Here is a 16,809-nt window from a genome sequence, read left to right as displayed (position 1 = left end):
CTTTATGCCCAGAAATGAAAGCTATCTTACCCATGATCCTTCCAAATCCTCCTCCTTAAGCAGTATTATGCCACCCACCCAGCCTATATATTATGTTGTCCATCCCTATAACACTCTCATTCTCAACTCCTTGCCACAGATATCATTTCCATGTGGAAGACCCAGATGCAAGACCTGCCCAATTCACCTTCCCTCTGAGCTGCCAGCTTTCCCACACACCTATTGCTTCCCTCTGAGATGCCAGATACCTAACTAGCACAGTTTTTATTCTTTTCTTGATTGCCTATCAATGACTCAATGCTTCTACTATTCAGTGAGTGGCCTCATTTCCTCCTAAATTATTTACATATTGTACCAGAAATATCATTACCATATCTGATTATATTTTATGACATAGTGTGTATTTGCTATCAGAGCAGTGTCATTTTAACATATGTTTGAGAAATTATTATGAACAACCCAAAATATGTGCAATAAGGAATGGGAATTGTATTTGTTTTGCTGGAGAATGACAATGATTTTGAAACGGAATGTGATTTCAGAGCCAGAGGTGAATTAGTAACAGTATTAAATGACTGGCCTATTTTCTATAATAATAATAAAAAAGTTTGCATATACACAGTTACAGAGTAACAACTAAAAAGAAAGATGCATATATGAAACACATTTAATGAGTACTTACCAGCTTGAGGTTGTAGTTCTATAAGATGAGACCACATTAGTTTGGCAGCTTGAGTGTAATAACCAATTTCTGCATTTGGATGTAGACCAAACACATCTGGGCTATTCACCAAGGGCAGCTGGTCAATATATTCTGCAGCAACATAAACAAACTGTAAATTATGGAATAATTGGCAAAACTGAAATGTTATAACTAATTTTTATCTGTGTGTAAGTACAGTAACAGTTGTAGACACACACACACACACACACACACACACACACACACACACACACACACACACACACACACACACACATATATTATGACAACATGCTTAATAGAATGTTTGTACAACTTACAAATATGATACAGCACCAATTCTGCATGGCAGTGATTTTACAGGTCCTATTTAGGTTTCTGGATGTATATTGCACAAATCATGCAGTTCCCATAAATTATGGACTACTAGTTTGTGCATGCAGAGCTGGTGCCTGATTGCCACTTGGGTTCAGATCAGGCAAATGTGGTAGCCAAGACATAATGTGAGTTCATTATAATGCTATTTAAACCACTGTAGCATGACCTGGCCTTTTCAAATGGGCTTTTGTCCTTCTGGAAGATGCAATTGCTATTGGGGAAGACTTTAAACATCAAGGGATGGAAGTGCTCTGTAACAAAGTTCACGTAGTCCCCAGCTCCCAGAGGTCCCATGAAAGCCCAGGTGAATGATCCTCTGGCATGTGTCCATGACATGGTGCATGTTCTGAGTAGCTGTTCACTTCCATGATGGCATATCATTCTCGACCATTGACCTGTTGAAACAACAAATGCAATTCATCTGGTTAGGCAGCATGTTTCTATTCATGCAAACTGTGGAGCCCCACCTTCAGTAATTCTCTGGATCACTTCTGCCTGCATCAGCATTTTACTGTGTTTCAGGTACGCCATGGTTAGCTGCCTATCCTGCTTTACAGTGTGGTCAAACTCTAATCTTCATAGTCTGTGATGAGGCATAGTCATCCAGCACCTTCTTGCATACTCATGACTTCACCATCTGTCAGCCACTTTCCATAGGTACTCATGACAATAGAATGCGAACAGATGATCAGCATCATTTTCCAAGATGCCTTCTGCAGGTTTTGGGCCATAACAATTTTACCTTTGTCAGTGTCATTTATGCCACTGTTTCCAAATTTTGGTCCAATATCATTGCTAAATTTCATTAAGTGCTGTTCCACTTACATACTTTCCTTGCCACATCACATGCTTTCAATATCAACAGGCAGCATTCAGTCTCATGGAGGCAGTGGTGTTATTGGTCTGGGTCATCAATGCATCTACACGTATATTTTACAGCTCAAAGAGATCCATAAGAGACACAGAAACTACAGCTTTTGAAAGCTCATTCAGGCCATTAGTTTGAATTTTTCAGACATGTTATTGAAAATGTGTTGAATATTCAATGAAACAAACATTTGTTTTTGCACAATTAAGTTAAAACTTATGTTCTATGAAGTGTAAATAATCAGAGTGACAATGCATCTTTTCTTTTAATTATTCTCTTTTTTCATGGTTCAGTCATACAGTCAATCACTATATCAAGTTTTGAAGACATCACTGTGTAGAAAAATCATAACAGATAGAAGCTGCTTTCAGACACTAATTCTGAGACTGTACTACCAATTTATTGACTCCTGACTGCTCAGTACAATAATAATAATAATAATAATAATAATCATCATCATCATCATTTAAGACTGATTATGCCTTTCAGCATTCAGTCCGGAGCATAGTCCCCCTTATAAAATAAAATTCCTCCATGATCCCCTATTCAGTGCTAACATTGGTGCCTCTTCTGATGTTAAGCCTATTACTTCAAAATCATTCTTAACCGAATCCAGGTACCTTCTCCTTGGTGTACCCCAACTCCTTCTACCCTCTACTGCTGAACCCATGAGTCTCCTGGGCAACCTTGCTTCTCCCACGTGTGTAACATGACCCCACCATCAAAGCCTGTTCGCCCTGACTGCTACATCTATAGAGTTCATTCCCAGTTTCTTTGATTCCCTCATTGTGGACACCCTCCTGCCATTGTTCCCATCTACTAGTACCTGCAATCATCCTAGCTACTTTCATATCTGTAACCTCAACCTTATTGATAAGGTACCCTGAATCCACCCAGCTTTTGCTCCCATACAACAAAGTTGGTCGAAAGATTGAACGTTGCACAGATAACTTAGTCTTGGTACTGACTTCCTTCTTGCAGAAGAGAGTAGATCATAGCTGAGTGCTCACTGCATTAGCTTTGCATCACCTCACTTCCAGTTCTTTCACTATGTTGCCATCCTGTGAGAATATCCATCCTAAGTACTTGAAACTGCCCACCTGTTCTAACTTTGTTCCTCCTATTTGGCACTCAATCCGTTTATATCTCTTTCCCACTGACATTACTTTCGTTTTGGAGATGCTAATCTTCATACCATAGTTCTTACATTTCTGATCTATCTCTGAAATATTACTTTGCAAACTTTCAATCAAATCTGCCATCACAACTAAGTCATACCCATATGCGAGACTGCTTATTTTGTGTTCACATATCTTAATCTCACCCAGCCAGTCTATTGTTTTCAACATATGATCCATAAATAATATGAACTACAGTGGAGACAGTTGCAGCCTTGTCTTACCCCTGAAACTACTCTGAACCATGAACTCAATTTACCGTCAACTCTAACTGCTGCCTGACTATCTATGTAAAGACCTTTAATTGCTTGCAAAAGTTTGCCTCATATTCCATAATCTCGTAGTACAGACAATAACTTTCTCCTAGGAACCCGGTCATATGCCTTTTCTAGATCTATAAAGCATAGATACAATTCCCTGTTCCACTTGTAACACTTCTCCATTATTTGCCGTAAGCTAAAAGTCTGGTCCTGACAACCTCTAAGAGGCCTAAACGCACACTGATTTTCATCCAATTTGTCCTCAACTAATACTCGCACTTTCCTTTCAACAATACCTGAGAAGATTTTACCCACAACGCTGATTAAAGAGAAACCTCTGTAGTTGTTACAATCTTTTCTGTTTCCACATTTAAAGATTGGTGTGATTACTGCTTTTTTCCATCTGATGGAACCTGTGCTGACTCCCACGCCATTTCAATTATCCTTGTGTAGCCATTTAAGACCTGACATACCTCTGTATTTGATGAGTTCCAACTTAAATTCATCCACCCCAGCTGCTTTATTGCATTGCAATCTATTGACCATTTTCTCCACTTCCTCAAATGTGATCCTATTTCCATCATCATTCCTATCCCTATAATAAATAAGTAAACAAATTAATAGCTGGTGTTTATCTACTGCTTTCTGGTTAGTATTTACACAGCTACAAAATATCACACATATGGATTATACATATGCTCTCAGAATAGAGGCTTGTTTACAATGACCATTCCTGCTGGTCATACTGATAACAAGAAATTAAAATTCTTGGAGGTGTATCATTTCTCCACTTTTTTTCAGCTGTACATATTTTTATTTAATTTTTCAACTTATTTTGTTGTATTTATGTCTCCCACTGGAGATCATATTTCATAAATTACATTCCTTTTATAAATAATTGAAGCAACTGTATGGTATTATAGGGCAATAAAACACATCTGGGGTTCTTTGGTTGTCTGGTGCAAGTCTTTCAATTTGACACTACTTCAGTGACTTGCACATCTAAAAATTTATTTTCTGTACTACTGTGCAGCCTAATTCCAAGTGATTTTTTGCACCTTCAGAATCATTTACTCCCTTATCAGTTTTTCAAACTATGTGTGGGGACATAAGCTCTATGCACTTCTGTCCCCAAGAATATCACTACAAAAACAGTATCTCTGGGCCTTGGGCAGTCTGTTCTGAGAAGCCAAGTGTTTGAGTTGTATATGTCCATACGGTGTCTATAAATAAATATTGTGTCTTTGAATCAGTAACATTGACAATCATTATGCATCATGAACATTGTGTTCATTTCCCAAATCCTACATATGCCTTTGAAGTGTTGTACTCTGTGACTCAGGAAAACAATAGCCAGGATATAACAAGTTTATTGAACAAAAAAGTCTGCTTCAACAACATGGAAATAAATGCCAAGAAACAGTAACAAGAGTAACACAACAGGTACGAACAGTAACAAGAGTAGTACAATAGTTACAAAATAACTGTGGACCACACTAAGATCAGACTGGCACTAAGTGCCGAGGGCATGGGCTGAAGAATAGGTTCCTAGAGAAAACACTGACAAAATGCTCTGTTCAGTACTAAAACTGCATGGATCCAAGTCAGGAATGAACACTTGCTGGATGCTGAGCTCAGCAGTGATTACCAGCTAGATGCTAAGTTCATGGCCTGTAAGTCTGAGTCTGAGGATGATGACTGTTCTAGTTTAGACTCAGCAAGATAACACTTAAGAGTTTGGGGCTGAAGACCAGAATGACCACTTCAGAATAATGTCACTAGTGATGAAAACACTGTGTTGCACCAAAAGATAAAATCCCTGGATATCAGTGGCATGAGAGTCTGGAAAAAGAAACAATGATGACTTTTGACTATGACGTTTGTCCTAACAATGGACTTCAAAAGCAATCCTGTTTTATCTACATCTACATAGATAGTCTGCAAGCCGCCACACAGGGCACGGTGGAGGGTACTCTGTATGACTACTTGTCATTTCCTTTCCTTTTCCATTCACAAGTAGAGTGAGGAAAAAACAACTGTCTATATGCCTCCATATGAGCCCTAATATCTCATATCTTATCTTTGTGGTCCTTGGGTGTAATGTATGTTGGCAGCAGTAGAATCATTTGGCAGTCAGCTTCAAATCTTGGTACTCTAAATTTTTTCAATAGTGATCCTCAAAAAGAACATCACCTTCCCTTTAGGGATACCCATCTGAGTTCCCAAAGCGTCTCTATAACACTTAGCTGATGTTTGAACCTACTGGTAACATATTTAGCAGTCTGCCTCTGAACTACTTCGATGCCCTCCTTCAATCCGACCTGGTACAGATCCCATACACGTGAGCAATATTCAAGAAAAGGTCACACTAGAATCCTAAATGTGGTCTGCTTTACAGATGAACCACACTTCCCTAAAATTCTCCCAATAAATGGAAGTCAACTATTTGCCTTCCCTACCACAGTCCTCACATACTCATTCCATTTCAAATCTCTTTGCAACATTACACCCAGATATTTAAATGATGTGACTGTGTCAAGTAGTACACTACTAATCCCGTATTACAAATTTCTTTCCACTACTCATCACATTAACTTACATTTTCCCACATTTAGAACTAGCTGCCATTCATCACACTAACTAGAAATTTTGTCCAAGTCATCTTGTATCCTCCTGCAATCACTCAACTTTGACACTTTACCATACACCAGAGTACCATCAGGAAACAACTGCAGATTGCTGGCCACCCTGTCCACCAGATCATTTACACTGATCAGCCAGAACATTATGACCACCTACCTAATAGTTGGTATGTCCACCTTTGGTATGGATAACAGTGAAGTTGACCATTCACCTTCCCTACCACATTCTTTACCTGCTTGTTCAGGCTTTGTAGCGTTACACATAATATCCAAGCAATATGTCTGTGGCAAGCAGGACACTCCTAACACTGTATCTGAACATTATGGCTTTGTTTTTTCTACTCATTTGCATTAACTTACATTTTTCTACATTTATAACTAGCTGCCATTAATCGCACAAATAAAAATTTTGTCTAAATCACCTTGTATCTTACTACAGTTGCTCAACTTCAACACCTTACCATACACCACAGCATCATCAGAAAACAATCACAGCTTGCTGCCCACCCCATCTGCCAAATCATTTATGTGCATAGAGAACAACAGTGGTTGTATCACACTTCCCTGGGGCAATCTTGGTGATATCTTTGTCTCTGATGAACCATTGTCATTGAGGACAACATACTGGGTTCTATTACTTCAGGAGTCTTTGAGCCACTCACATATCTGTGAACTTACTTTTGTTAACAGCCTGCAGTGGGGCACAATGTCAAATGTTTTCCAGAAATGTAGAAATATGGAATCTGTCTGTTGCCCTTCACCCATAATTCCCGATATATCATATGAGAAAAGGGTAAGCTGAGTTTTGCATAAGTAATGCTTTATAAAATATCTGAACTGAGAATATGTTCAAGGATTCTGCAGCAAACCAAAGTTATGGATATTAGTCTGTAATTTTGCAAGTCTGTTCTTTTACTCTTCTTATACGAGGGCGGTTCAGAAAGTAACCTCCGATTGGTCACAGTGCGGGTTGTGGGGGGAGTAGCGATGCCATCTGTGCGTTCACGCACTCAACAGGTCAGTCGGCATCAAGCCGTTGTCGAGTGAATGTCGTACCTGCGCTAGTTTAGTTTTTGTGGCAGTTTAAAATGTGTGCTGCAATAGAAAACCCCGCCATATGTGAAGTGCGTGCTGTCATAAGGTTTTTTACAGCCAAAGGATATTCTGCAGCAGCTATTCATCGTGAGCTTTGTGCCGTGTACGGACCAAGAGTTATGAGTGAAGGAGTTGTCCGTGAATGGGTACGTTTATTTAAAAGTGGACGAGAAAACGTTCATGATGAAGAGAGGAGTGGTAGACCATCATTGGTGACTGACGAACTCGTTCAGACAGTTGATGCAAAAGTTCGTGAAAATCGATGTTTCTCAATGTCGGAGTTGTCTACTGGTTTTCCACAGATTTCTAAGACTCTCTTGTACGAGATAGTGACAGCAAGATTGGGTTACTGTAAGTTCTGTGCACGATGGGTGCCCAAAATTCTTACCGACCACCACAAAACTCAAAGAATGGCCTCTGCATTAGACTTTCTGTCACGTTATGAGGACGAAGGAGAACCATTGTTAAACAGAATCGTGACCGGTGTAGCGGCCACTGCTCGGCTGGCCGCTTAGGTGGCGCAGCTGCTGCATGGCTGGCAGACAGCGCCGCACATAGAGGACGTGCGTAATTGCGCGGCGGCACTTTGAATGATCGGTGAGTCACAATACTTTTCCCCCCTTTGAAATTGTTGCACTGGTCTTGATGGAGGTGTCCTGGAGATGGCTAACGTCCATAGGCATTGTTTGACTCACCGTAAAGTCTCGAGGAGGAGGCTTCCCGTACGGACTGAAGTGTCCCCGATGATAACGGGTCGAGATGACAGGAGACGTAGGGGTCGAATCTGCTGGGGCCCCATGCACCAATCTGCCCGTTGCGGCAAGTCCAGTTGATATGACAGGAGACATGGGTGATGTGTCAGCGTCCGTTGGAGGAGGAGGTGAGGAGATGCACTCTGACAGAGGATGGTCCTCCGGTTCCTGCATGGGCACATTTCCTGGTGGCGTCCGTTCTGGTGCTGGCATCGTGATGACGGTGAGAGGGCTGCATTGTGAGTATAGAGAGATGCCAAGATCCCGAGCATCAGGTAGAGCCAAAGGTGGTTTGGCGGCATTCGGGACAGGCGTTGCTGGCACCCGAGGCCGAAGCTGGTCTGAATGACGCACTGCAACACCCGTGTCCGTCTGGATTTCATACAGACGTCTGCCACGGTGTCTTAAGATGCGGCCCGGGCTCCATTTTGGCCGCCTGCCATATCCCCGTACCCAGACGAGGTCGTCGGCGGTGAACCGGCCAAGTGAAGGCACCCGCGGCCGTGAGGTGGGAGGCCGCAGAAGATGAAGTAGCGTGCGGGGCTGTCGGCCATGTAAGAGCTCAGCCGGGCTGTGATCGCCCATGGGGGTGAAACGGTAACACGCCAGGAACTGGAGAAGTGCATCATCATCAGCAGAAGAAATCAGAAGTTTCCGCATCGGAGCCTTAAATGTGCGGACCAGTCGTTCAGCCCCACCGTTGGATTGTGGATGGAACGGCGGGGCCGTGACATGCGTAACGGCGTGACGAGCACAAAAATCCGCAAAGTCAGAAGAGGCAAACTGCGGAACATTATCAGTAACAAGAGTAGAGGGCAGACCTTCCAAATAAAAAATGCGGGCAAGAGCACTGGTGGTTGCCACGGTGATAGGTGACGTGCAACGGACAATGAAAGGAAAGTTAGAGTAGGCGTCAATTACGAGGAGCCAATAAGTACCTAAAAAGGGTCCCGCAAAATCAGCATGAATGCGCTCCCAGGGCTTCTCAGGCGAAGGCCACGGTGACAAAGATGACTTCGGGGCAGCGGCCTGTGACGCACAAGGGCCGCAGGCAGCAACCATGTGTGCTATTTCAGAGTCGATGCCAGGCCAGTACACATGACGGCACGCCAGAGATTTTGTGCGAGACACACCCCAGTGCCCCTGGTGAAGGAGGCGCAAGACCGAAGCACGCAAAGACGCAGGGACCACAACACGCGGCGAAGCATTGTCAGTGGAGAGGAGGATAACACCATCCCTAGCCGTGAGGCGGTAGCGCAAAGTGTAGTAGTTCCGCAACGGATCAGAAGTCTTAGTGGATGGGCGATCCGGCCAACCCTTCTGAATACAGCGTAAAACCTGGGAGAGGGTAGGGTCAGAACCCGTAGCAGCCGCCAGCCTGTCCCCAGTGATGGGGAACCCATCCACAACCCGCTGCTCGGCAACATCCAGGTGGAAACACAAAAGTTCATCCCTATCGAATGCCTGATCAGGACCCATGGGAAGGCGAGACAAAGCATCAGCATTCGCATGTGGAGCCGTTGGTCGGAAATGAATCTCATAATTGAAACGGGACAAGTAAAGAGCCCAACGCTGGAGGCGGTGTGCAGCCTTGTCGGGAAGTGACGTTGATGGATGAAACAAGGAAACAAGTGGTTTGTGATCCGTAACAAGATGAAATTTTGAGCCATAGAGAAAAACACCAAACTTATGAAGAGCATAAATGATGGCCAAAGCTTCTTTCTCAATTTGAGAATACTTTTGTTGGGCATCCATGAGCGTTTTGGAGGCATAAGCAATGGGCTGTTCCAAACCGTCAGAAAAACGGTGCGCAAGGACTGCACCAACCCCGTATTGAGAGGCGTCTGTGGCAAGAACAAGATGTTGGCCAGGTCAATAAGTAGCCAGGCACGGGGCCTGTTTCAGCATAGTCTTTAATTTCTGGAAAGCCGCGGCACATGACGCGGACCAGTGAAAAGGCACGTTTTTATGCAACAGGCGATGCAACGGCTGAGCCACCGATGCCGCAGACGGTAAAAACTTGTGATAGTATGCTATTTTCCCCAAGAAGACCTGCAGTTCCTTAACAGATGTAGGGCGAGGAAGGGCATCGATCACAGCGACAGTTTGTTGAAGCGGACGAATACCATCCCGAGAGAGTTGAAACCCCAAGTACGTGATAGAGGCCTGAAAAAATTGTGATTTCTGAAGATTACACTTAAGACCGGCAGTCTGTAAGGCATTAAAAAGTGTGCGGAGATTTTGAAGATGTTCTTCAGTGGTGGAGCCAGTGACAACAATGTCGTCCATGTAATTGATACACCCAGGGACAGGGCGCAATAATTGTTCCAAGAATCGCTGAAAGAGAGCAGGGGCGCTAGCAACCCCGAATGGCAAGCATTGGTATTGATAGAGGCCGAAAGGCGTGTTAAGGACCAGAAACTGCCGGGAAGCAGTGTCGAGAGGAAGTTGATAATAAGCTTCTGACAGGTCAATTTTAGAAAAATACTGTCCTCCAGCGAGTTTAGTGAACAGTTCTTCAGGACGGGGCATAGTGTAAGTGTCGATGAGGCATTGAGCATTTACAGTGGCTTTGAAATCGCCACAGAGATGAATATCACCATTGGGCTTAGCAATTACAACAACAGGAGAGGACCACTCACTGGAAGTGACAGGAAGCAAGACCCCTGAAGTAGTGAGACGATCCAACTCCCGTTTTACCCGATCACGAAGGGCCACTGGAATGGGCCGAGCCCGAAAAAACTTAGGCCGAGCAGTGGGTTTGAGCAAGATATGAGCTTCAAAGTCGTTTGCATGGCCTAACCCAGGAGAAAAAAGGGACGAAAATGTCGTCGACAAGGAATCCAGTTGAGCATAAGGAATAGCGTCAGAGACAATATTGACAGTCATATCTATGGAGAACCCAAAAACGCGAAAGGCATCGAAACCAAAAAGATTTTCTGCGTTGCTCTGGTCGACCACAAATATGGGAACAGTGCGAACTATGGATTTGTAAGATACCTCAGCATTAAACTGTCTCAAGAGAGAAATCTTATGTTTATCGTACGTCCGTAATTGCCGAGTGACAGGGGACAGGAGTGGAGAACCCAGCTGAAGATACGTCTGAGAATTAATAATAGTGGCAGCAGAACCGACATCCACTTGCATGCGAACATCTTGACCAAGGATTTGGACAGTGAGGAATAACTTCCCTGAAAGGGAAGAAGTGCAATTGACAGACAACACAGAATCAGAATCAGCGTCATGTTCATGAACATCATGTATGCGGTCGGATTTACAAACGGAAGACACATGACCTTTCTTTTTGCAATTGTGACACACAGCCCAACGTTAGGGACAATCCTCGTGTGAATGTTTCGTAAAACACCGCAGACATGAAGGAAGTTGCCGGGGATTTTGCTGCAATTTCTTAGTGGGTTGTTTACGGCTAGGCCGAGGCTGCGCGTAGGAGCGCACTGCGGCCACATCGGCCGGTGGGGACGCACCGCATGTGTCATCAACAGCGCACAGAGGTTGTATTTCCCCAACATCACCCCACGCTTCTATTTGCGCCCCAGCGGCACGATAAATTTCAAAAGACTGCGCAATGGAGAGAACTTCATGTAGAGTTGGATCCGCCAACTGAAGAGCACGTTGCCGAACTTCTTTGTCGGGCGCCGACCGGATAATAGCATCCCATACCATGGAATCGGCATAGGATTCTTTGTGAACGTCAGTAACAAATTGACACTTTCGACTGAGGCCGTGAAGTTCAGCAGCCCAAGTGTGATAGGATTGATTTGGTTGTTTTTGACAACAATAAAAGGCAACATGAGAGGCTACCACATGCGTTTGCTTTTGAAAATAGACAGACAGAAGTGAGCACATTTCAGCAAAGGACAAAGACGCAGGATCCTTCAAAGGAGCCAATTGCGACAACAACCGATACATTTGAGGTGAAATCCAGGAAAGGAACAGAGACTTACATGGTTGTTCGTCCGTGACATGAAATGCCAAGAAGTGCTGTCGAAGACGTTTTTCATAATCAGACCAGTCTTCCGCCGTCTCGTCGTAAGGAGGAAAAGGAGGTACAGCCAACGACGAGAAACGCCCCGCATTTGACGCCGCGATGAAATCGCGAATCGCCGCTGTTAGAAGCGTTTGCCGTTCAAGGAGATTTTGCAAGAGTTGCTCGACAGTAGCCATGGAACTCTGTGAGTCAACGGTGAAAAGGAAAAATCCACTACCTCGTCACCAATGGTTAGAACTTCAAGTTTAACATATATATTTAGGAACGACACAACTACACATATAAGTCACAGAGTAAGTTGACATGTGTACACGTTAGCGTTCGAATAAGCACTGAGTCTCAGTCTAGCGGCCGCTGCTTGGCTGGCCGCTTAGGTGGCGCAGCTGCTGCATGGCTGGCAGACAGCGCCGCACGTAGAGGACGTGTGTAATTGCGCGGCGGCACTTTGAATGATCGGCGAGTCACAACAGTTCATGATAACTGCAAGCTAGGTAAGGGGCCAATGCCATAGAGTACTGTTTGTAAAAATGAACTGGGATTCCATCCGAACCTAGCTTTCAAATGTTTCAGTTGTTTCACTATGCCAGGTATGCTTATTGCTATGTTGTCCATACGGGAGTCTGTCAGATTGTCAGATGATGGTATGTTTGCATGATTCTCCTGTGTGAAGAATTTCTTGGATGTGACATTTAAAACTTTGTCTTTTGTTTTTCTATCTTCAACTGTTACACCTGACAGGTCAACAATGTACTGAATAGAAGCCTTAGACCCACTTAGCAATTTTACATAGGACCAAAATGTTCTTGGGTTCTCTGCCAAATCTTTTGCTAAGATACAATGGTGGTAGGTATCATAAGCTTCACACATAGATCTTTTCACAGATATGTGAATCTCTACTAATCTTTGTTTGTTGTCATTTATACATCCTCTTTTGAACCAATAGTAGAACAGCCTCTGCCTCCTCAGCTCCTTCTTAATTTTGTTATTAAACCATTATGGGCCTTTTTCACCCTTTATCAGCTTGTTGTTGTTGTTGTTGTTGTTGTTGTGGTCTTCAGTCCTGAGACTGGTTTGATGCAGCTCTCCATGCTACTCTATCCTGTGCAAGCTTTTTCATCTCCCAGATAAACTGAAAAATCAGTTTATCAGCTTACTATGCACATAATTTTCCAGATCACAATTTACAATCTGCTTGAACTTTGTCCATTTATCCCTGTACATCCATCTTACTGGAACTAAGTGATGCCAGTTCACTCTAGGTGCAATGCTGACAGCTGCTCATCTGCTCTATCTAGCCTTCTTGACTGATTTATTAACTTTCATAATAAGATCCAGCCTATTTGTAGCTACAAGGTATAAGATATTTACGCTGTGTGTACACTGTCAAGCACTACGAATGTAGTAGTGTGGACATGTTGGGAATGTGGGTCTCACGGGGAGCGTACAAGGGATAAGTCCCTGCAGGCGCACTATCGTCTGTGCCCTCAGTGGCTCATATGGATAGAGTGTCTGCCATGTAAGCAAGAGATCCCGGGTTCGAGTCCCATTCAGGGCACACATTTTCTACATGTCCCCAATGAAGTATATCAACACCTGTTTGTAGCTAGGGTGTCCATTTAATTATCATTTCAATATTTTGACAGTTAAGAAATTATTGATAAAATTTTGAGAGCAAAAGTGTGTTTACTCTGAACATGATCTTGCTGGATATCCACTGCTGAGTGTTCATCGGAGTACCTTAAATTACTGTCTAGCCTAAAAAGAAATCATGTGCACTCCACAAGTACTCCACTATTCAAGTAGCTGCTCCCTTCATGTAGTACATCCCTGAACTATCAAGGGGAGTTCTAAAAATACCCACTTGACAATGCAGGTCTAGGAAACTGCAGCCAAGCCCATCACAGAGTCGAAGAAGCCTTTGGTTGAGACCGTCCAGTCACCTCCATACCAAAGGACCCAGATCAACTCTGGGACAATGCTGAAAAATTGTGAGTTCTGCTTGCACCCCATGTGTGAGGTCAGCAGTTTTCACCATCTCTGCCGGCCACCTATATGAACTGAGGGTGACCTTAGAACCTCTGCAATGGACATCACTGGTGCTGACGTGAGGTACAACTTGCAGACAACTGCACCCTGCACATTCAATAGTTGCAGGCAGGGCTGCCTCCACATCTCAGATGAGGCCCCCTGGCAGACTGCACATTGGCTTTCTTTCCAGCCCTGAAAACTATCTGTCTAAGGAGCTCCATAACACGACAAACATTAGAGCTCCCAATAATTGGTAAATCCCTCCCCCTGCATGCCTTCTCGGACCCTGCTCTGAAGCAGCAGCCACTTGTCCATCCACAGAGTGAATGGGCAAGGCCAGACAGCCAGTCCCCATATTGGCCCTCTGCCACAAGTGCCGAGAATGTGGTACCATATCCACTCATGCTGCAGTGAGGATGGATTCACCGTATCAGGTACACCAGGAGGTGCCTTGGCAACAGAGCCCATGGACAAAACTAGCAACACCTGAAGTGTCCCATGTGATGCACCAGATTCTCCACCACCGCTACACTCTGAGGCAGCCTGAAGGTGACTGACCATAGCCAAGAGTGCATTCAGCTGCTTGCAAATTGTGGCCAGCTCTTCCTGCTTCTGCACACATACTAACCATCCTGGCAAGACTGACTGAGGACGTAAACTATGATGGCTACCCTCCTGATGTTTCACCAAGGTTGCTGATGTGTTAATGACTGTTCAGTGAGTAACTACTGCACTACAGACTGAATGAATTTACCCTTACAAAAATGTAAGGTTGAACCTCTTAAACAGAACAACACACATGAAATTTAATAAATACACTATGAGTAAAAGACAGAAAAAGATAAATATTTAACTTGCTGCTCTCTAATGTATATCAGCCAAGAGCTGTGGCCTGACTCACTGGCTTACTAAATGAACAGGCACTTGTCTTCAAAACAAACAAATGAGCAACTACTACACTAAAGACTGAATGAATTTACCCTTATAAAGACATGAGATTAAACCTCTTAAACAGAACAAAACATTTGAAATTTAATAACGATAACCACTTAACTTGCCACTCTGTAGATGTATATCAGTCGAGAGCTGTGGCCTGACTGACTGGCTTACTAAATGAACAGGTGCTTGTCTTCAAAACAAACATATGAGCAACTACTGCACTGCAGACTACATGAATTTACCCTTCCAATACCTGAGATTAAACCTCTTAAACAAAACAACATCCATGAAATTTAATAAATATACTATGAGAAAAAGATAAGCACTTAACTTGCTGCTCTGTAGGTGGAGAGAGTAGCACCTGTCACCTGGTCCAGGATAGGTTCTCGAAGCCTGACTATTTACTGCTATCCTGTTGCCAGCTTATATAACTGCCTGCAGTGGAATACTGTTGAAACTATTTCCCTATCACATGGTGTGCAGAAGTGACTAGGTTCTGTGTTGGTGGCACCCTCTGCAGGCACCAGCTTCACCTCCTGGTAGCTGGTCTTGATGGCATCAAGCTGTACTTGCAATGCTGTGGTGTGCAAGGGCAATGGTGGCTGCCTGCATGATGTAGCTGCCTGAAGACTTGCTGATCTGTTAGGCAAGAGCCTCTGACATGGCAGTCTTAACATTATTTTCTCCTTTTTTGTTTTGTTATTTTATAGTGATTCAACTATTACATCATATTTTATAGTGATTCAACTATTACATCATAATTTTATCTCTTCCATTCTTCTGTATATTGATTCGTATATCACTACACCATTTAATCATTTTAATTTATTTCTTTATCTTTGTACTTTGAGTGCTAATAATATTCTTCTGAGCAGCACCAAAGATGTGAAACTGCAGACACCCATTCAATATGATGCCTATGAAACCCCCTCTCCATCAAATCCTCCCCCCCCCCCCCCCCATCTCTCTCTCTCTCTCTTTATGTTCCTATGATTGTACTTGCTATCAGCTTTTCTTCACACAAATGTGCTATGATAGTAATTCAGTAAAATGATGTGGCATACATCTGGGAGGAGATAATTAGTCCATATAGTTGTAGTCCATTTTCAATGTTGCTGACTCCATAGACAATGGGCAACCCCTGCAATATTGTGAAGGGACATATTACCAGCTGCTCTGTGTCTCCAGTGTACTGTTAGTAAAACAGCTGCACACTCCCTATACAGTTGTCTTGTAGACATGAGTGTATTTAAGTCTGAATATTGATTCTGTTGTGGTCTTGATAAATATTGGACAACTTTGTCTGCATGTCTTGAGGTTTCAACTGCTATATTTTGTTGCATTCAATACTGCTGAGACTACAATCTCCCTCTGACCTGCTTCGAAACATCCACGGACTTTACTCCACAAAACATAGTCAGAATGGCATCTTACTTATTTTATGTTGTGTATTTAACAAAGATACAACATTCTACTTAAATTAAGGTGACAAAATAACATGATTTTGTTGTGTTCTCCAGCCTTAAAGTGGTTTGATGCGCTCTCCACATTAGTCTATGCCATGCAAGCCTCTCCATCTCTGCATACTTACTACAACCCTAATCCAGTAACTACTTACTGTTCTAAAACCTTGGTTAATGGAGACATTATAGGTCTAATATGATATTGTTTGCCATCTTTGAATGACATTCCTATTCATCATACTGAGAATTCTTATGCTATAGACAGAAAAATTTTAGTGTTTGCTGTAGCAAATCATATAAGAATGGGAGGAATTATGATGAGCAATTCAGCCAATATAAACACTTTTGAGAGACTCTGCAGAAATAGCGGTATTTAAATTTGCACTAAATGTGGTTGAAAATAACTGAAATAAGTGGAATTATTGATGAGCTGATGAGGAATGCTTGATTACCTTTTTTAAATGCTGACTATATGCTCATAACAAGAAGACAAA

At 43.0% G+C, this 16,809-nt stretch overlaps 1 protein-coding gene across 1 annotated transcript in view; it reads right to left on the bottom strand.

Annotated features, from left to right (window-relative positions):
• Positions 1–16,809, bottom strand: part of LOC124798989 (dynein axonemal heavy chain 10) — a 1,080,466-nt gene that overhangs the window by 72,698 nt on the left and 990,959 nt on the right. The window contains exon 55 of the mRNA XM_047262526.1: positions 683–814. Coding sequence (XP_047118482.1) covers positions 683–814 — 132 coding nt within the window. The remainder of the gene's footprint in view (positions 1–682; positions 815–16,809) is intronic.

The sequence above is a fragment of the Schistocerca piceifrons genome, chromosome 5 (genome assembly GCF_021461385.2).
Source record: "Schistocerca piceifrons isolate TAMUIC-IGC-003096 chromosome 5, iqSchPice1.1, whole genome shotgun sequence".
Classification (NCBI taxonomy): domain Eukaryota; kingdom Metazoa; phylum Arthropoda; class Insecta; order Orthoptera; family Acrididae; genus Schistocerca; species Schistocerca piceifrons.
This window is presented reverse-complemented; position numbering and strand designations above follow the sequence as displayed.